The 21,478-nt window shown below is 55.0% G+C and overlaps 1 protein-coding gene across 1 annotated transcript; it reads right to left on the bottom strand.

The window, feature by feature from the left end:
• Positions 1–5,425: 5,425 nt before the first annotated feature.
• Positions 5,426–19,716, bottom strand: RAPGEFL1 (Rap guanine nucleotide exchange factor like 1). Its single transcript, XM_028522123.2, has 15 exons — positions 18,793–19,716; positions 15,920–15,998; positions 14,895–15,030; positions 14,561–14,658; positions 12,137–12,249; positions 11,812–11,979; positions 11,013–11,110; positions 10,779–10,901; positions 9,814–9,992; positions 9,603–9,693; positions 9,076–9,126; positions 8,654–8,741; positions 8,400–8,464; positions 7,961–8,015; positions 5,426–7,479 (listed from the first exon to the last, which is right to left on the bottom strand). The coding sequence occupies exons 1-15, from the start codon at positions 19,313–19,315 to the stop codon at positions 7,355–7,357; spliced, it is 1,992 nt and encodes a 663-aa protein (XP_028377924.1). The 5' UTR covers positions 19,316–19,716; the 3' UTR covers positions 5,426–7,354.
• Positions 19,717–21,478: the final 1,762 nt, after the last annotated feature.

The raw sequence follows: 21,478 nt of genomic DNA, 5'->3' as shown, positions 1-21,478 counted from the left end.
CAGACACTTTCCACTTTCTGGCTATTTTGAATACTGCTGCTTTGAACATCCTTGTGTGGAGAGTTTCTTTTGGGGGTGACGGAAACGTTCTAAAATCCACTGTGGTGATGGTTGCACAACTCTGTGGATTTGCTAGACTGTATACCTTAAACAGTGAGTTATATGGTATGTGAATTGTATTTCAAGAACGCTGTTACTCAAAAATATGCAAAACACTATATTGTTTTGAGATTATACATACATAGTTAAAGTTCACAAAAATGCATGACAATGAGCTCTGGCTGGTGTGGCTCAGTGAACTGAGTGCTGCCCTGCGAACCAAAGAGTCAGCAGTTTGACTCCCAGTCAGGGCACGTACCTGGGTTGTGGGCCAGGTCCCCCAGCTGGGGCCATGTGAGAGGTGACCACTCACACATCAGTGTTTCTCTCCCTCTTTTTCTCCCTCCTCATCTCTCTAAAAATAAATAAAATCCTTTTTTGTATGCATGACAATGATCACACACTTGGGGAAGTGGTTGTCCCCGACAAGAAAGGAAAGAGATGTGGACAGGGACAGGTACCAGGTAAGTTTTCATTTCTTAAGTTGGGTGGTGGAGAAACAGGTCTTCATCGTGTTAGTCAATAAATATTGTGTATGAGCGAAATATATTATATAGTATATTTAAAAGTAAGTTTTTAACAAGAGTGAATGATTGGGATACACTGGAGAGTTGATGCAAAAATTACCAGACATTAACTGCAAAGGAAAACAAAGTGTCTTCTAACTGGAGAGCTCTGGTAGTGCCCCCTGAACCAGGGGTCAAACTCGCACATCGCTAACATGGGCCAGCCTCTCAGTGTAATGCAGTTAATAGCATCACCCATGAAGTGTTCTTCTCTAGAATATTAATGCTCCAGAAAACCACTGGAACTATGTTGTCCAGTTGGGAGCCACTAGCCACTTGTGTAAATTAAACCTGTGCACTTGTGAACAATTAAAATGTAACTCGTCCAAATGGAGATATGCTGTAAGTATGAAAGGCACACCAGATTTTAAAGACAATACAAAAGAGAATGTAAAATACCTCACTAATATTTTTATGTTGATTACATGTAGAAATGATATTTTGGATATATTGAGCCCAATAAAATATATATTGTTAAAATTAACTTCACCTATTTCTTCTAACTTTTTAATTTATTTTTTAGACTTTATTTATTTTTAGAGAGAGGGGATGGGAGAAAGAGGGGGAGTGAAACATCAATGTGTGGTCGCCTCTAGCATACCCCCCCACTGGGGACCTGGCCTGCAATCCAGGCATGTGTGCTGACTGGGCATCGAACCAGCAAAGCTTTGGTTCGCAGGCCTGTGCTCAATCCACTGAGCCATACCAGCCAGGGCCCTCTTCTTACTTTTTTTAATGGGACCACTAGAAGAACCGAAACTACATATGTGGCTCACGCAATAGCTGTACTGGGCAGTGCTTCTCTAGACAGAACTTTCACTCCATAGAAGGGATGAAGGTGCAAGCGGGCAAGGGCACGGGGAAACGACCAGACAAGTAAAGAATTGGGGGCATTTTACAAGGTATCTGTCCTAGACTTTGAAAAGCCAGTGTCATGGAAAAAGAAGAATAGAAAATGAGCTAGTCTAGAATAAAAGAGACTGGAGCGATATAACAACAGAATGCAATGCATGGAACTAGATTGGATCAGGAGGGTTTAACTTTTTTAACAGATTTTTTGAGACAATCTGGGAAAAGTGAATATAGACTAAAAATTAAATGATATCATAGAAATATATTGATTTTCTTAAGGCACGATGGTGGTGGGTGGATGTGCATGTAGGAGAATGCCCTTATTCTTAGGAGACCACCACGGAGGCAACTTACTTTCAGAGAGCTTGGCAAAAGAAAAAATGTGTGTGTGGAAGTAGAAAGAGAGACACACACAGAGAACAAAAGCAAGTTAGCAAAATGTTAATTATAGAAGCTAGAAAGGTTTAAGAGTATTCATTGTACTAATCTTTCAACATTTCCGTGTTTGAAACATTTCATGATGAAAAGTTGGGGAAACAAGACAAAATAAAAAAGGAATGAATGGGAGATGGGGAAGTGGAGACAGTGAGCGGAGCCAACCCTTGGAACAAGTTGGGCCGTGAACGAAAGTGAGAGAGGGGACAGCGGCTAGAACAGGCATGTGGGCTTAAGGAACATGTTTTTTAAAAATCGAGACTCGAGAGGGTTTAAGTACTAAATGGGAAAGAGCCAGTAGAGATGAAGAGAGTAAAAGATACAAGTTCTTCTGGTCAAACTTCTTACTCCTATTTGGGGACAGATCCTCTCAAACAGATTCAAGAGCCCCCCCAAGAAACGCTCTGTCTAACCCACTCTCCCTGCCCCAGGCCTCTCCCCTGTCCCAAGCCTGGTGAGAAAGTAATCTCGGTAGCGACACCTGGTGGATTAAAATGGCATTAATTCTTTACTCTTTACATAACTCCTGATCAAGAGAGCAGGCATCTTGCTACCATGGTCTTCTGACTGCCCCAAATTATTGTCACCATTGCCTGGACAGCCTAGCAGGTGCCATGCTCCTTTTCTCCCCATCCATCCCCATAACCCTCAGACCACCGGTCAAGTCTTCAGCCACTCTCCCCATAAGGAAGTAGAACACAGGTGGGTTGGAGGGAAGGGACCAGAAAGGGTAGTTTCCTCAGTGATAGTCAGGTGGCCACTGCAGCCTGGTGAGCACATGGTGGACGTCTCTCAGCTATTCAAGACCCTGGGATTGTGCAGACCTTGAACTGTGGCTCTGGAGTCAGAATAACCGGGTTTGAGTCCCTGCCAGCTGTGAGGCTCAGGGCTGGTGAGCTGGCCTCTCTGTACGTCTGATGAGAAGTCTCCCCAGACCACAGTTCTCATCTGGAAAGCAGAGCTGGCAGAGCCGGCCTCCCGGGTTTCTTGAGAAGATTACATGAGAGAATGCACACGATGCCCAGCACAGCGAGTGGCAAAGGACATTCTTCCAAACGCCAGCTTGTATCACCACCCCTGCAAGGTGCAATGGGTGGGATCACAGCTGAGATGGGGATGAGGGGGTAACCCAGGCCGCTGCTCCTGCCCTCCTGACTTCCCGCTTCCCCACTCCGGCCATCCATCCCTCTGCTGCTTCGAGAACTGGGTCACCTCTTCCAAAAAGTGTTTCTTATGGTGCCCCACCGCCGTCCCTAGACCACCAGTGACTCTCCTTGGCTTAATTCCCAGAGCACCTATCATCCTGTGCCTCGTGCTGCTCTCGCGGCTCCTATTGCAACCAAGCTAATTTATTCATTCAGCAAATATGTATTGAGTGTCTTCTCTCCGCCAAGTACTGTTCTAGGTGCTGAATAGTGAACAAGAGAGACTCACAGGGCTAACATTCTGGCCGGGGAGTCACCACAAAGCAGATACACAAGGTATACACAGTGTCAGGCAGTAGTAAGTGTCTTGAAGAAAATACCAAAGGATAAGGGGATAGAGAGTAAGGGCTGAGGTGGGGTGGGCTCAGAGAGGTCAGGAAAGGCTCAGGGAAGAGCAAAGGTAAACTCCCTGAGTCAAGAATGAGTGTTAGGTGTTTTAGGATCAGGAAAGTGGTCAGTGTGGCTGGAGAGGAGTGAGTGAGGGGAGAGGGGGTAGGAGATGGGTTTGATTTTTCACCTAAGCATCATCAGAAAAGGGAGCGTCATCATCCAAATTGTTTTAGTTGAAGTATAAAATAGCTACAGTGAAAGGGATAAATCTCACATGAACAACTCAATGAATACGTGCACACACACACGTGCCAGCCCCAGGTCAAAATATAGAAGATTTCCATCACCACAGAGGGCTCCTCCATGCCCCTTCCCAACCAATACTCTCCCCCACTCCACTGAGTAACTACTATTTTTACTTCTGTCCCCGTAGATTAATCTTGCCTGATCTTGAACTTCCCTTAAGCGGAACCCTACAGTATTTAGTCTTATGTGTCTGGCTTCTTCTACTCAATATTATGTCCATAATATTCATTTCTGCAGGTAGTAGTTGTTTGTTCCTTCTTATCACTATGTAGTATTCCATTTTAAGACTATACAACAGCCCTGGCTGGTGTAGTCCAGGGAATTGAGCTCCAGCCTGCAAACCAAAGGGTCACTGGTTCAACTCCCAATCAGGGCACATGCCTGGGTTGTGGGCCAGGTCCCCAGTGGGGGGCGCACGAGAGGCAACCACATGTTGATGTTTATCTCCTTCTGTTTCTCCCTCCCTTCCCTCTTTCTAAAAATAAATAAATAAAATCTAAAAAAAATACTATACCACAACTGATCTGTCCATTCAGTTGTTGAAGGACACGTGGGGTTTTTGTTCCAATTTCTTTACTGCAAATTAAACTACGACCATTGGTGCACGTCTTCTGGTGGACGGAAGCATTGTTTCTCTCGGACACACACCCAGGAGCAGAAATGCGAGGTCAGACAGCTCCCTGAAGTCACCCCACCTTGCACTCCCACCGGCAGTGTATAAAAGTTCCAGCGGCTCCACATCCTCACTGATACTGGGCATTGCCTCTCTTTCTACTTCCAGCCATAGATGATCCGATTTCGGTTTTTAAAAGAGCACCCTGGCTGCAGTGTGGAGAACTAACTGGGGTGGGGGTAGGGGCGGGGTGGAGTGAGGAAGCTGAGAGCACAGGTACAAGGCTAGTGTAGTCGTCCAGGGAAGAAGCCACGAAAGCAGTCCGGACTGGCTGGTGACAGAGGAGTCACAGTCACAGCAACAGCGGACCAGTCCCGGTATGTTCTGGAACCGTAGCCGACGGGACTGGCGGACGAGTGAGGACGAGAAAGAGAGAGAGCCGTTAAGGGAGAGTCCTGTATGGCTTCTTGCCCGGGAAACCTGGGTGGATAAGAAGACCCTATTCCGACATACAGAAGACTGAGGAAACAACAGACGTAGGACGAGGGAAGGTCAAGGGCTCCGGCGCTGCTGTTGGCGTATATATGACGTCTCCCGGAGCGTGGGTTCTAGATGCCCCGCCCCTTAACGGAACCGGTAAATATCGGTTGCCGGAGTCGCGCACGCTGTCTGCAGTGCACGCATCTGGGTGGGCGGCCCAGATCCCCCCCCCCTCGCTTGCCCTGTAACTTGGATCTTAGGTTAGAACTGCCCAGCCTCCACCTTCTTCCTTACAGTGTTAGGATTAAACAAGATCGCTTATCCATGGCACCTGGACCACGGAAGAGCTAAAACACTCGCTCCTCCGAGTTCTGGGAGTGCTGTGACCCGTCTCCTGAGGTTGGCATCCTCTCCTCCCATGCACATTTTCAAAGTCACTCCAGAACCATCTTCCTGAGGGGCCTAGCACCCTGCAGCGGTCCCCTCTCCCCGCCCTCAGTCCTTCCCGGCTCTCAAAGAAACAGAATGGAGAACAGCAGGAGGGTTGATTCATAGACTTTATTGGCTTTTTTTCCACCCCGCAGTGTCTGCAGAGCCAACGGAGCCCGTACAGTACACATGGTTCACTCTGTTAAAGCTGTGGGCACGGGGAGCGGTCCGGAGGCCCCGGGGAAGCAGCAGGGCAGGTGTCAAGGTTTAGGGGAGACTGGCCTGGTGGGGCCCCGCGTGGGAGGAGCGCTGTGGCAGCTGGAGTGAGAAGGCGGTTGAGAGGGGTCGGGAGGAGGGGCGGCTGCAGGGAGAGGAGGGCACATCAGCAGTTGCACGGAGGCCGCAGGGAGCAAGAGGAGGGTCTTGGTCACCGTCTGTAAAGGATGCAGAGGGTGGGACACAGTGACTGCGTCCGTGGGAGTGGGGGTGGGGAGTCCACAGACATTTTTTTTTTCTGCGGCAGGAACAAGACAGGCCACTGTAGAAAAGGGGCTGTACAACAGAACCTATGATACATTGTTTACATATGATACAAGGCTCTTTCCCTCTTGGAGTTTTAAAAAATAAATTACAATTCCAGAGCTTTTGGTAAAAAATATATACACCCTCAGAGCAGGATCAGCAGCCGTTTCGCTCCTGCTGCTCTGCTGCTGCCGCTGCCTCTTCGGAAGGGAAAGAGGTGGTGCCAGAAAGGAGGGTGAGGATGCGCCAGGAAGCCCCACCCAGTAGCTGCCAGGAGCCCCGGCACCCCTCGGCCCTGGAGGCCCACGTGGGAGAGGAAGGAGAGACAGAGAGGTAATCCAGGCATCGCGAAGGTCCAGTCTGCCTTCACAGTCTCCGCCGTTCCCTCCCGCTATGTCGGGGGTCTGCCTGCCCCCAGGTATGGGGATCCGCCCCACCCCAGCTCTGATGGGGAGGACCAAGGGGGAGTCAAGACAGGGAAAAGGACAGATCATGATCTTAGTGTCAGACAGAGCCAGAAGGGGAATGACCACTCCCTTCTTAGCCATGAGACACCCTAGAAGCAGGAGTGTGGGGAACAGATACCCCTAACTCCTGATACCACCGTGCCGCACCCCACTGTAACACAGAGGGAGGATCCTGTAGGCAGCTTAGGCCTGTGTTTCCCTGAGCATCTTCTACCCTCTCGTTGAAGCCCACCCAGGGACCTTCGGGAGGCCTGACTGGGGGGCTTGCAAGGGGTGATGGGTAACCCCTCCCACCTGCTGCTGCTCCCTGTCCTCAAGAGCAGCTTTGTCCACGAGCCCGGGGTGCAGGGCAGCAGGAGTAACTGAGCAGGGAGTGGGGGGTGGGGGTGGGGAAGGTACCCACACTGCACCGACCCAGGGGCAGAGTAGACAAGGGTAGCACCAACATAAAGACCTCCCCCACCCTGGCACACACAACACCCTCCCTCAATTACCAGATTCACTCCTGCTGCTTAAGGGGGGGGCGGGGCACACGCACACGCACACACACATGCACACACACGGGAAATACAGTATCCGGGGGTGGAGGGGTTAACATCCAGGGGTCCCAGCCCCGGCCAGGGAGAAATGAAACGGGACAGGTGGTGGAGAGGAAGGTTGCCAGTCTCTCCCCCTATTCGGTTCTGCAGAACTAGACGGAAGGGTGGGCAGCTTTCCTTCCTGCTGCAGTTGGAAGAGGAGGCTGGAAATTCTATATCGGGAACAGACCTCAATGGGAGGCGACAGAGGAAGGAGCTCTCTGCCCCCTTTCCCTGCAGGGGCAGGAACCAGCCGAGTGTGGTTTTGGTCTGAAGGACTGGGGTGGTGGGCAGAGGACTTCAGCAGGATGAACAGGCCTGTGAGTCCAGGGGTAAGTCCATCTGGCTCTTCCCCGAGGGATGGAAAGCTGCTCCAGCGGAAGGATTCTGGAGGTGGGTTGGGACATCGTGCAAAGTGCTTGCGTGTCAGGGGCCCAAGGACCCTGGCGGGGGCCGATGGAAACCTCCGTCCTCACTGACTGTTAGCCTCCAGCTTGTAGGAAAGCTCGAAGAGGAGGTTCTGGTTGTCGATGACCTGGAACTGGCGCACGTAGGCCTTGGTCTGCAGGTCATGGGGGGACGCCTCCATGTCCAGGCCTGGGGCACAGGGGGAGAGAGGCGATTAGGCCGCCACATTCTCTTCTTCCTCTCCACACGCAATGGCCGGAGGACAAGGCGCAGACTGGGACAGGTGCTGAGCGGCGGGGAGGGAGGGGGGCCCGGGGAGGCCAAGAGAATGGAAAACTGACAAGTTTAAGGACATAAACATCTGAGCGGGGATTTCTCCCCAGGACCCTCCCGTGGTGCGGAAACTCAACCTGTGGTGCTCTCAGAATCCTGGGTATAGCCCTGGCTAGCGTAGCTCAGTGGATTGAGCTCAGGCTGCGAACCAAAGGATCGCAGGTTCGGTTCCCAGTCAGGGCACATGCCTGGGTTGCAGGCCACGGCCCCCAGCAAGGGCCCCCAGTGACCGCACACTGATGTTTCTCTCTCTCTCTCTCTCTTTCTCCCTCCCTTCCCTCTCTAAAAATAAGTAAATAAAATCTTTAAAAATAAAAAAAGAACCCTGGGTACTCACAGAGGGGCCGGCTCCGGTATTTTCGGACTGTCCTCACTTTTTCAGCCACAGAATGCTGCAAGACGACAAGGACTGAGCCCTGAAAAGGGCACAGAAAGACGCTCCCCCCCGACCCCCACCCAGGCTCCCCTCCCTCCAATCTCCAGTTCCATTGGGTTGACTCCCTCCAGTCCCCAAATCTGGAGGGTCTGCAAAGCACCAAAGGAGTGGGTGTAACAGGGTGCCAGATGAGGGGGAGGTAGGGTCGCCCCCCAGGCTGCCTGTGAGCGTTGCCGCCCGGGGGCGGGTTGCTACAGCGATGCCACCGGGGAGACAGTCAGGAGTCTGTCAGGCAAGCTGGGCACCGCGGAGAAAGGCTGCTGTCTCTGGAGGGGGTGCCAGGAGAGGGGGAGGGTACCATCCCCCGACTCCCAGGACCGGGGTTGGCGGTGCCACTCACCAGTTTCTCGATATTCACCAAACCGTCCACAAGGGTCTTACTCCCCTCGTGCAGGAAAGTCAGGTCTAGGGGGCGGGAAGAGAAGCAAGAGAGTGAGCGAGGAAGTCCAAGCTGCCCTCCCCCTCCCCTGGCATCTACTCTGTCTCGGGGGCGTCTCTCCCCTGGGCACTGCGAGCTGCACTGGGTGAGGATGGGAGTCAGAACTGGCGCGTGCAGAACGTGGACAGGGGAGCATAGTTTGGGAACAGCCTCACCTTTGAGGATCAGAGGCACAAAAGGAATCACAGGAGGTTTCATCTTGGAGATCACTTCTCGGTAGCTTTTGTGGTTCCTACAGGGGTCCTGGCATTCCGCAGGAGACAGATAAAGGGACAGATGGGCCCAGGGTACCCCCAAGACATTCCCCCGTTCCCTCCCTCATTCCCCTCCCCCAGCTACATCTCCAATGAGATAAGGGACCTGAAGGGGTGTCTCGCTGAGGGTGTCCTGGGGGCCTTGAATGTCCCCCCACCACCTCCAGGGAAGACCAGGTAGCCATCCTCCAGCACGGTGCGGAGAGGAGGGGGGTCTTGGCACTAAAACCCTTGAAAGGGAAGCTTGAGGAAGGAGGTTTGCGGGAACTGAGCGTCTCTGGTATACAAGTCCAGGGGCAGATAAAAGAGCCAAACCCACTCACTGTCAAGTTCTCAAATTTGCGGAACAAGTTCTTGAATTTCCCTGGCAGCTTCTGCGGAGAGTGTGAAGGAAGAAGGAATGTCAGAGTAGAGCTCCTTGAGTTTCCTGGGAGCTTCCGACTAGCCCCCAGGTGCCGGAGGGGACAGGGCCCACATGTCTTGCAGGGGGCTGGGAAGCAGGTGGCTGGGGGTGTGGAGTCACCCTTGGCTGGGTCTGCGGAGCTAGGAGCAGCCCAGAGAAACTAATCACTCTGGGGAAATTGAGGCCTCGGCCATGCACCGAGGCACCTCACTGACTGCTGGCAGAAATGCCACAGCCCGGGCTACCTGCCCTCACACTCAGGTGGGATTCAGCCTTGTTACTAATCTGCTCAGGGCCAGAGCGGCCTGCCCTGGGGCTGCACGGGCACCTCCTTCCCCCTCAGGTGAGCCGAGGCTATCAAGACTGAGGCTGGAGGCTCAGACCCCCAGGTGGGCCAGCACAGCTGGCAGGAGAGGAAAGGAAAGGAAAGGAAAGGGGCCGCATTACCTCCCAGGTGAGCCGCAGGCGGCTGACCGCAGCGTTGTCCAGCCCCATGACCACAGCGTAGAAGGTCAGCAGGTCCTGGTTTTGCTTGCAGCTGCAGGATTGGGAGCGGAGGGGGGTCAGAGGGCAGTCAGGTGGCCATCGCACCATCCTGCCCCACACCGGCCTCAGTGCTCCCACCCCGCCCCACCCCACCCCTGCCATCTGCACTCACATGGCAGCGATCTTGATGAACTTCTTGAGCAGCTGCACACGCTTGCCCGAAGCCTCGCAGAGCAGTACCTCTGTGGCCACCCAGTGGGTGACCTCGCTGCAGCGCTGCAGGAGCAGCTCCAGGTTGGCCGTCTCCCGGCGGCCGCGCTCCCCATGGAACACGTAGTCCACGAACTCCAGCTGCCCCCAGGGCGACGGCGGCAGGGGGGAGCCCGGGGCGTGGGCGGCGTGGGCGGGAAGGTGGCAGTGCAAGGCGGTGGTGGTGAGGGAAAGGCAGGAGGGTGGGGGCAGAAGGGGTAGAAAATAGAAAAGGTGGGGACAGGACAGGATGCAGTAGAGATGGGGAGGGGGCAGACAACCACCGTGAATAACACTTGACCATTTACTGAAGACTCACAAGGTGCCAGGCACTTAACCCATCTGTAGACACTACTGCCGCTGCCATAGTTTATTTCTCTAATAGTGGGTATTTGCCCTGGCTGGCTCATTGGATTGAGCGCAGACTGCGAACCAGGCATCTCAAGTTCAATTCCCAGTCAGGGCACATGCCTGGGTTGCAGGCCATGGCCCCCAGCAACCGCACATTGATGTTTCTCTCTCCCTCTCTCTCTCCCTCTCTCTCTCTCTCTCCCTCTCTCTCTCCCTTTCCTCTCTAAAAATAAATAAATAAATAATCTTTTTTAAAAAAGTGGATATTTGACAAACACTAACCATGGCCCAGGGTCCGTGTAAGCAGCACTTTTTGAGCCCTGAACCACCCTGCTAGGGGGCCTCTCTCTTTGCTCTTTTCTTAGAGGAAGGGGACCAAGGCTTGGAGAGGTTTCGGTGCTCCGTTGCCCCAGAGCATGCGGCAAGGGAGTGTTCCAACCAGGGACTTCAGCTGCAGAAGCTGCCTCCCTCCAGGCCCCCGCATTTGGCCCATTTCTCCCGCCTGGCCCCTCGCCCAGCACCAGTCTCCGTCCTCACCTCGTGCACACATCGGAATAGCTCCCAGTGGAAAGCGGTGAGGTGGTTGGCCACGTCCTCAGGCTCCACGCGGTGGATCTCTGTGTCTCCGGGAGAGACCTGGATTTCCTCGGGGAGGGGCACCTGGTGGCAGGCACGGGGACAGGGCTGGGCTCCCCTCTGGGCTTGCGGGGGTCTGCTCACAGCCCCTCACAGCCCTCACGCCTGGCCAGGGCCTGGCACGGGCTGCCTTACCAGAGCCTCAAAGCTGTCCCGGGTGCAGGCGAACAGGTGGCTGTTGATGCCCAGGGTGGTGAAGACGCAGTCTTCCGTTGGCTGGAGAAGGACCTTCTCTGCGGAAAAATGAGCTGCTCTGCCTCAGCCCCGGCCACCCGCACCCTCACACATCCCGAAACGTCTCACCCTGTGTGGACGCATTCCAGGCTAACGGGACTCGTAGGATGGCCAGTCTACGCCCTGCTCTTAGGGAAGCTTTCAAACAACGACTACTTTTGTATTGATAGCCTCCTTTTTTTGCTCCCAATGTTTTTTCACAGCTCTTCCCGTGTTCTTTCATTCCTGCGTCGCTAGAAGAGCAGGGCTTTTTCCTGTCTTAGAGGGAAGTGAGGCTGTGGCGACATTGCAGGCTTTTTGCCTTCCCACAGGGATTGGAGGCCCGACCTGTGTCTTTAGCCTCAAACCCAGAGCACCTTTAGGTACTCCAAGAGATTAAGGGACTAGATCCCAACGTGAGCGAGGCAGGCACTCAGCTCAGCACCCAAGTGTCCTGGACCACTGCCTCCCAAATTTGAATGTGCATCAACTAATAGCCTGGGGGTCTTGTTAAAATGCACATGCCGATTCCGCAGGTCTGTAGCGGGGTCTGAAATACTGCGTTTTTAATAAGCTCCCAGGTGATGCCCACGCAGATGGGCCCAGCCCCACCGTTTGAGCAGCCAGGGCCCAGATGTCAGTCTTTACCCTGCCCCGGAGGAGCACAGGACTTGTGGGTTCCCTGTCCCGGGGCCCCCGCTGAGCTCTTCCTGACCCTCACCTCCTGAAGAGGCCACAGCCACCAGGATGAGGGAGTCCTCACGCCCCGCAGGCTCCTCAGAGTACTGCAGTTTCTCGGTCACGGAGCCCAGGATGTCCTGCACAGACGCTGAGAGGCGGCTGCGTATGGTCACGTAAGAGTGGTCAGGCATGTAGACCCGGCAGAAGACTGGACAGAGACAGGAAGGGGGCCGTCATCGGAGGGCAGAACGACAGCACTGTCACAGCACCCTCCCGGAAACCCGTGTTCCCCACTTCATCCCACCGCTACCCCTAAACTGGTTGGCCTGTGAAAAAGATGCTGTGGAAAGGACTGGCACACTCACTCTCATCGGAGCCCCGGAAGGCCACTCGGGTCTGTAGGCAGGAGTCTATCCGACGGAAGTGGCGGAAGAGGGGCTTCACCTGCTTGTTGGGCGGCTGGCTCTCCTCTGGGATCCTGGCATGGACACAGCTGGGCATCAGGAAGCCCTGCCAGGCATACGGGGCACCGGGCAGGCAACATCAAGCAGGGACATCAGAACTGGGTCAAGGATGCACTGGCATCAGTTCAGAGAGTGGTGGAGGGGGTTTGAAGTGAGGATGACAGCCAGCAGGGGACAACTGTCCAAGTGACCCAAATTAAATGCCACCTTTTCCACGAACTCTTATCTGATCCACTCCACTCGCCAGAAAAGGTCAATTTGGCCAGGGGGTAGGGTGGGGAATAGGACAATGGTCTAATATTTGTTTATGTTTGTGTCTTATCTCTCCTGCGTGATTGAGCACTTTTTGTTTTGGAAGGGCTGGGATTAGTTCTTACTGAATTTTATTTTTTCATCCTCCAAGCCCAGCACATTGCTTGGCCCATGGTAAGTGTAGGTCATCAGCCGTTTGCTGAATTTTGCCAACAAGAGAACTTCACAGTCTGGGAGGGAGACAGACATGCATACAGCTACCTCCAACACAAGGCACGTGTCGGGTGATATAAAAAAGGCGAATGGAGAGTTATGTTGGTGTGGGGGGGACGGAGGACTCTCTTCCGAAAAGGGAGGATCTGGGGAACCTTCACTGAGAAGATGGCACGTGACCTGGCCCTTGAGGGACAACAGGAAGAGGAGGGCGTGGGAGGAGGTCCTTCTGGAATGGACCCTGTAAGTGACAGCAGGAAGCTGGGCAAGCACAGAAGTTCGGGGAACGGGGCGTGTCGGGAGTGTTGTAGTTATAGGGCTCTGCGGGCATGGAGACGGGAAGGACTAATGGGAGGCAGAAAGGAAAGGGTGCTGAAGGCTGCACTGGGATGTTGCAACTTTGTCCTGCAGGTCACGGGCAACCATGATGGTTTTGGAACAGGAGCACAATGTGAAAATGGAACGATCTCTCTGGTGGCAACATCAGGAGGGAGGGACAGACACGAGACCATCAGCTGAAGCCCTGGATCGGAGGCTGTGGCCATAATCCAGGTGAGAGATACCGAGGTTGTAGTGGGGGGGACGGAGGGGAGAGAAATCGAAAGGGCCGAAGGTGTGGATGCACAGATGGACAGACGGATGGTTGGATGGAAGGATGACTGACAGACGCAGCGGAGTCCTGGAGCCAGTTCATATTGGCTCAAGAAAGTGGATTGTTAAATTTTCCCACATGGTTTCTAAATAAAGCTATTTAAAAGGTGTATGCAAGACCCTGGCCACCTGGTTGGCGTAGTTCAGTGGCTTGAGCTCGGGCTGCGAACCAAAGCATCGCAGGTTCAATTCCCAGTCAGGGCACATGCCTGAGTTGCAGGCCACGGCCCCAGGCAACTGCACATTGATGTTTCTCTCTCCCTCCACCTTCCCTCTCTAAAAATAAATGAATAAAAATCTTAAAAAAAAAAAAAGAGAGAGATACTTTAACTTAAAAAAAAAAGACCCTGGCCAGATAACTCATTTGGTTATAATACCGGTCCCATAGGCCAAGGTTGCAAGTTCGATCCCCAGTCAGGGCACATGAGAGAGTCAACCAATGAATTCATCAGTGAGTGGAACGACAAATCAATGTGTCTCTCTCCCTCTTCCTCTCTCTCTCTAAAAATCAATAAAAAAAAAAAGATGCATGGACATTAAACAACCCAGTGCACAGAGGTTTGTTTGTTTTTTAAAGTATGTGTGTGGAGGGTTTCTTTTTTCTTTTTTTTTTAAGATTTTATTTATTTATTTTTAGAGAGGGAAGGGAGGGAGAAAGAGAGAGAGAGAAACATCAATGTGCGGTTGCTGGGGGTCATGGCCTGCAACCCAGACATGTACCCTGACTGGGAATTGAACCTGCGACATTTTGGTTCGCAGCCCACGCTCAATCCACTGAGTGTGGAGGGTTTCTAATCTTACATCCAAATTTTTACCAAAAAATGCAGTCTCCTGTCTTACTGCGTTTCACTGTTATCTCCGCTCTTCAGGTTATTTACATCTCTGCCCAACTGAACATCCAGTGACAGCATGTTGGGAGCTTGAAACCAGCTATGGTGAGAAAATTTATGCCATGGAAATCAGCAAAAGCTACACAAATCAGGGTTTTTTGTTTGTTTTTCCCCCTGAAATGCTGGTGGTTCAATATTTGCCAGTACGCCACTGGAATAAACAAAAAAGTGGCCAGAGACAGTGTTTTGTGCTACTCTCCAGCGAGAGAACGGGACAGAAATAAAAACCGTATTGGAGTCCAAAGGCCAGAGGCAGCCCCTGTGAGAGAGGAACACAGGGGACTTCTTTCCTGTCCCCTTCCCAACCCTTTCCCCTCACTTCAGCTCCACGGTTTCCACAAGCTGGTGCAGCCTCAGGGTGTCCTCTCGGAGGTCCTGGTAAAGGGACTCATCCTTCATAATCAGCAGGTACAGATCCTGGGGAGAGGAGGAGAGCGGTGAGGGCAGGGGTCGCATCCCAAGCATGACTCTCTGTAAGGGCTGGAGCAGAGCAGGGGCCGCACGCCTTCCGATGCAGGAGAACCATATAAACGAAGACCCCTTGGGCATCTTTTCCTTCTAGCACCCAGCTTGACAAGTACGGCTCCTTCAAAGGGGCCCCCTTCCAGAGCCAAGAGCCTGCTCACCCACCCACCTTTTCTTCCCAGGCCCACCTTGATGATGCGGCCAGCCCCCTCCTCCTCCTGCAGCAGCCCCTGGTAGGTGTCCAGGAAATGAAGGAGCATGGCGAGGCAGGCCTGCTTCTGGCCCCGCCCCTCGGGGCCCTCCTTGCCTCCTGCCCAAACAAAGCTGACCCCTGAGTTAAGAAAAACGCCCTGGGCAGGCAGACCTGAGGGAACTGGGAGGGGGAGATGGGAGGCTAAACCACCCCCAAATGTTCTCTAGGTTTGGGGCCCGGGAGAAAGAAGATCCTGGGGTCCCCGAAACCAAGACCCCCCTCCCCTCACACCCCAGCTCAGAGTAGGGGGAAATGACACCCAATTGACCACATCCAGCTCCCACCTCTGCACTTCATTTGAGGATACCCTGTCTGGACCCAGCCAGCCCCCGCCGGCCCACGCCTGGAGCTCACAGCAGGCTGATGAAGGCCAATGGTGCTCACCACAGACCTGACCATACCCCAGTGTAAGGCCTATGATATTCTGCTCGGTGGCCTGACGTTTGCAATTAGGTCCTAAAATAACTCGGTAAGAGGCCCTATGCTTACATGAGACCCTATGAATAGCCCAACCAGAGGCCTGTCTCCAGCAGGCCCCGCGGAAGCACAGCCATGCCCTGGTGTTTGCCTCAGACCCTGTAATAACGCACCGGGCAACCAGACATTTGGAGCAACAATTCAGTGGGGAGAGAGGCACTCTTAATAGAATAATAATACCTCACATTTGCACAGGGCTTTGCCCTCTCCAAAGCACTCCCACATCTGTGATCAGGTCTATCTCCACGGCAGCCCGGGAGGGAGGCGGAGCAGGTGCTATCTACCCTCATTTTCTAGCAGAGGAAACTGAGGCCCTGGGAGGTCAGGTGATCTGCTGGAGGACACACAGCTGCTGAGCAGAAACACCGGGGCTGAAACCCAAGTATGCGTTGCAAGGGAGAGCCTAGGTCCTGGCATCACACATTGGGTGGTGGGAGCGGCCTCCTCCCGACCTCCCCTTTTGCAAGCCCCACAAAAGGATATTACTGATGTAGCTCCTGCAGAAACTTCTCCGTGGGGAGGAAGAGAGAATGGGTGAGGACGATGTCATCCAGCAGGATATCTGTGGAGATCAATTGGTGCCACTGATGTCAGAAGGGCACCTCCAGGACCCAGCCAGACACTCCCCACCCTGCTTTCTTGCCTCCAAGGGCGAGTTCTCATTGGCCAGACTGGAGTTCCAGCCGCTTGCCCCATCATGCTCTGCACGCGTGCATGCACACACACACACACACACACACACACACTTGTGAAGGTTCTGAGCAGCCGCTGCGGGGGTGGGATTGGCAGCTGCCAAGGCAGCTGGAGGGAAGGAAGGGGCACTCTGGTGGCCACGCCCACTTCTCTTCTGTGAGTGTGGGAAGCTGTTCAGATAATACACCAAGCTTGAGATCTGCCCCCACCCCCCCCCCCATAGATGCAGCTCACACAAGGGTCTCTAGACGGACACAACTTCCAAACACAGAGGTTGGGGTCAGCAGAGCGTGTGTGTCCCTCCTCCCCTCCCCAATCCCTACCTGACAACTTTGAGTTCCAACTAGGCAGGTGAGAACCAGCCCCATTAAAAAGAAGATGGAGCAACTGCCATCTCTTTGATCCTAAAGCCTTTTAAGAGAAACCCTGTGTCCTCTGGATGCCCAGAGATGGTAGAGTTAATGACGGGAAGGGTGGGGAGGAGTGGCTCCTCCCCGCCCCCCTTTCCCCTCTACACCTCCGCCTGGGCCTGGCTCAGCCAGTTAGCCAGGTACGAGGTCGCCCTGACTTGCATCCAGCTCTGGGGTAGGGCAGGGCGACCTGGCACACACAGGCCGGGCGCAGGGAGGGAGCCAGGTGTCCTCATCAGGACAGGTTAGGGCCAGGTCCCCAGGCACTGCCCCGGGACAGAACCAAGGCCTCTGCGGGCCCTTGGCTCCCCTTCCCCTGGCCTCCGATCCTCACCAAGAAGGTGGAAAAGGAGGCCTCCACGACGTCAACTCTCATTGCACAAATGAGAAGAAGCCAAGGCTCAGGGCTGGGAGAGACTTGCCTGGAGCTGGACTAAGAGCCCACACTCTGGAGTCTCTGTGTTTGCTCTCAACATGCCTGAGGCAGAGGGTGTCAGGGAGAACCAGTGGTAGGTAAAACGGGGCTGCTTAGGCTGCCGAGAGAATGGCTAGTGTAGGGTCCCTTCTGTAGGTCCTCTCCTCCCACACGCACTCCCTGGGAGGGCACCGACATGGCTTAATTACACTGGTTGTATTGGAGACTGTCAGAGTGACAGGTTACGCTGATTCTCATTCACTCTTGGACTGGTTTAGGGTTCCCTAAACCAGTTACTCTGGGAATCCAGCCTGCCAGGCCAGATGGCACAGGTGACAATCAGTTCAGGAGTCCTTCCCTGGGAAACCCTGAGCAGAGTCTGTGGCACCAGGCACCAAAAAAAAAAAAGACTTTCTCCCTTTACCGCTCTGCCCAGCTACCCTGCCGTGTTCTTAGAGCGAGTCTGACAGTCAAACCTGCCTCCCGCCCTGATGTCCAGCTCCAGGGCTGAGGGACTAGGAAGGGCGATGCCCAGCACCCTTCCTATGCTCTTCATCCCGCAGGCGAACTGAGCCAGAGCGAAGGAGGAAGAGCACGGGGTGCAGCGGGGGACATGTGGCTGTGGGGGCACCAGTTTGGCGTCTGTCTCTTCCAAGGCAGGCTCCAGTCCAACGCACAGCCTCCCCAGGGAATGTGTCATAGAGACACGGGGTGTGTAGTGTAGGCGGGAAGTTATGGTTAGGAGAGCTGTGTGTGTCTGATATTTTTCTAATTAAATCCAAAAGGTGTCAGCTCCCCAGGGCACCTGCCGCCTGAGCCACAGGCGAGGACCTGGGTCTCCAGAAAAGTCTAGAGCAGTGGAACCCTCTTCCACACACCTAGATGGGGGCTCCCTGCTCAGGTCTGGGAACGCAGAAGAAAATCTCTATCCTGAAAGTCTCAGCCAGGGCTCCCAATCGCCAGACCCCGCTGTGCTTAGCGACACGACGAGAACTAGACCTAAGGACCTGCAGGTCTTCTTCCTCAGCACCTAGCCAGCATTTTGGGGCCTCGGTTTCCTCCAGGTCCCCTTGTAGGGGTGCTGGTGGGGAGTGGTGAAATAGCATCATCATTTAGGGAATAAGCCTCTCAGGGTGTGGTTATTTTTTTTTGAAAGAGGCCATGTGCTGAGGCTTGCCAGGGGAAGGGTAGGAGTTGGAAAGGCTCAGACCCCCCCAGCAGACGTTGGTGTCTGCCCGGCCACCTCAACAACACCTCTGAGTCAGCCCCCAACTAGAGCACCTCCTCCCCCCACCCCCCAAGCTGCTAAGGACAATGAATTCCTTTGCCAGAGCCCCAAAGCCAGCTCGGGCCCTGTGCCTGTCTGGCGCTGCCCCACGGAGTGGGCCAGCCCTCTGCCCCGGGTTTCTGAACAGAATCGGGGACTCCTGGAAGGTCTTTCAGGCTCGGGCACCTCCGTGGGGGGAGGGGGACACGGGCTGTTCCGGGCAGCTTCCATCTTAGTGTGTCAGGCCCTAATTTGGGGCCCCAGAAGGAGGTAACCAACATCAGGGACCCGAGAGACTACGGAGGATAAGATAGCCAGGGGAAAGGAAGGGTGGCTTAAGGAGAGGCAGAGGTTGGTCTGTGGGTGAGGCTGCTACAGGGAGCGAGGTGGCACTGCCGCTTCCCTTCAGCAGAAGGGTCTGTTCCTCGGAGCAGTCCCTACCCCACTTCAGCTGCCCACTCGACCCCACGCCAAGGCTCCAGCATAGCGTCACCCCCATGTTCCAAGGGCATGGAAGAGGACCCAGGGGCAACCCCCGACTCCGGGATGGATGAGCTAGCCGACTCCTTACCTGAGGCGGCGCTGTCCCTGGTGGCCCCCCCGGCCAGCCGCTGCAGAACCCGGTTCAGAAGATGCTCCGGCCGCTCGGGGGCGCCCAGGGGGGCCCAGGGTGGGGAAGTCAGGGGCTCACCCGGGGACAGCTCATCCGAGGAGTGCGAAGAAGGGGAGCGCAGGGGCCCCCCGCCCCCGAGCGGCCCGGGCCCTGGCACCTCCTCTAACTGCAGCCAGCAGGGTCCCCCGCTGCCGGGCTCCTCCGGGACCCCCACCGGCTCTCCACCTTCCTCCTCGGTGGGCGGCTCCAGCCCTGGCTCAGCGGGGGGCTCGCGAAGGAAAGCTGGGAGCAGCAGGCGAGACACGCTCTGACGCCGCTGCAGTGGCCTCGGTCCCCCGGCTAGACCGCCGCCCCCGCCAGGCCCCCCACCCCCTCCGGGCCCGCCGCCGCAGCTCCCCGGACCCCCGCCGGGACCTCCCGCCACCGTTCGCCCCGCCAGCTGCGACGTTTGCTTCTTCAGAAATTTCTCCAGCGGCTTCATGCCCCCCCCCCGCCCGCCCCTCTTCTGGGGGCCGCCGGGGGACCTAGGTGTCCCAGGCGCGGGCGGGGGGGCGGGGACACGATGCTCAGAGCCGGAGGGGCAGAGTGGAGGGCCGTGCCAGGCGCCGGACTGGGGGCCAGAGGTGCCCGAGGCTCGCTGGCCGGAGTCCAGTGGCCAGTGGCCAGTGGCCGGGGGGAGGTGCCAGAGGGAAGGGGTGCCAGTCCTTAGAGGCCCCCCATGCCGGCTGCAGCGGTCACACGGCCCGAAGGGTGGGTAGGCTGCGGGGCTGGTGCCCAGGCTCTGCGCTCCTGGGCCGGGCTGCGGCGACAAGAGGCAGCGGGCGGAGCGCAAGGCTGAGAGGACGCGGCGGCAGCGGTGGCGGCGCTCCTGACCGCCGGGAAGGTGGCAGAACTGAGACCGCGCCCCCTCCTCCAGTCCCCGCCCAGTCCCCGCCTCTGCCCTTCCTGGACCCGCCCCCTGGGCCGCGCGAGGCTTGAACTTGGGCGTTGGGGCAGATCCTGGGGCCACATGGGATTGATTGTAAGGGGCTGAATAGGATTGGGTGGAGGGTTCAGAGAAGACGCAGAAATTAAGGGCCGAGTTAAGGAAGCGATACCAATAGAGACGAATTCCTGGCTGGGGGGCTTACAGGGACTCTAGTACCATTTCAAAGAACCAGGACAGGTCTCTGGCCTGCATGCTTGACTCACCTACCTGAACTCAGGTGAGGCCTACAGAAATCGCTCTCAACCCTGGCGGTGTGCTCTGTTGACATACTTAGAGGGATATGTGGTCTTTACCTCTCTTCTTTTAAAAAGGACTGGGAAGGCCTCAGGTGGATTGACACTCGCCTGGGGGTGGCACTCATCTGCCCTTTCTGGTAGGGCACAATAGATGGTGGGGGCCCGGCCTGTGAAGGGCAGGTACTGGCAGGCAGGCAGGCAGGAGCCAGGCAGGGAGCAGCAGGTTGTGGCAGGTCTAGTTGGGATGAGAAGAGACGGTAGGCAAGGGGGAGGAGAAGAGGAGAGCGAGGGCACCTAAGCCGGGCTGGCAGCAGGAAGAAGCAAGGCAGTGGAGGTGGGTGACAAGCTCCAGCCGCCACCTGACATCAGCAAGCATAGAGAGCCCCCCGGAGCTGACACAACCATGGAGTGTGGAAAGTGGGGCCAAATTTGCACACCAAATTAGGCTTATTCCCGATGCCTATGCCAGGAGCATTCTGTTCTTAAGGAGGAGGTGGGTAAAGAGATACACTCAGTGCGAGCACATTAAGGTTAAGGTAACAAGGTTGGGGAGTGGCAGCAGGTTCCAGATGGGCTGAGGCACCTTGGACATGGGCGCACCCGTGTTTACTGTACACCGACCAGCCAGGGGCAGGAATGCTGAAGGCTAGGAGTGGTGGTGGAACTGAACAGGGTGTGCACTACACATACATTGGTGTGTGTGCATATCTCTGGCCCTATGTATGCTAGAGCATGTGTTCACAGAAATGAGCTTGCACACCCATCTGTTTGTGGATTTAGAAAGGGAACAGTACGTACCGAGCACAAATTTTGGCTAAGAAGCTGGAATGAAGATCCAAGTATCAGTGTCTTGGGCTCCTTTTATTAGACACCCCAATATCTCTGAGGTTAAGAGGGGAAACTGGCTAGAGTGGCTTGGACCTCCCCAAGCACTTTAGGAACCAAATAAGAAGAGGGGAGGGCTCCACTCCTAGCACATGCCACAGTTACCAGATTAAGCTGGTTGCCTTGGTAACCTCCTCTCTGGGCAGGATTTGGGATTGTCGGCTAGGAAGAATTGGGGAGTGTGGAGAATGTGGGGGCTGAAAATAAAAGGGGCAGAGAGACTTCTAGAAACTGGAAGCTTTGGGAGCAGACCCCAGGACCCTTTGACTGCTCAAGGATATCAGGCAGAGGCTAAGTTCAAGACCTTGAGTCAGAGGAGAGCCAACACCGAGTCATGGTCCTCCTTGAACAGCAGTGGTACTTGCCCCAACTGCACGCTGGAACCCAGGGGCACTTCTCAAAGATCCTGAGATGGTGCCGAGGTTGGTGGTATTTTTAAAGAGATCTCCAAGTAATTCAGATAACCAGGGTTGAAAATCACTGCCCGAGAGGGACACCCCAAACCAAGGAGGCTGCAGAGCCTGGGAGACTTTGG

This window comes from Phyllostomus discolor, chromosome 8 (assembly GCF_004126475.2).
Source record: "Phyllostomus discolor isolate MPI-MPIP mPhyDis1 chromosome 8, mPhyDis1.pri.v3, whole genome shotgun sequence".
NCBI classification, from domain to species: Eukaryota; Metazoa; Chordata; class Mammalia; order Chiroptera; family Phyllostomidae; genus Phyllostomus; species Phyllostomus discolor.
Note: the sequence above shows the minus strand (reverse complement) of the source record. Positions and strands in the feature narration are given on the sequence as shown.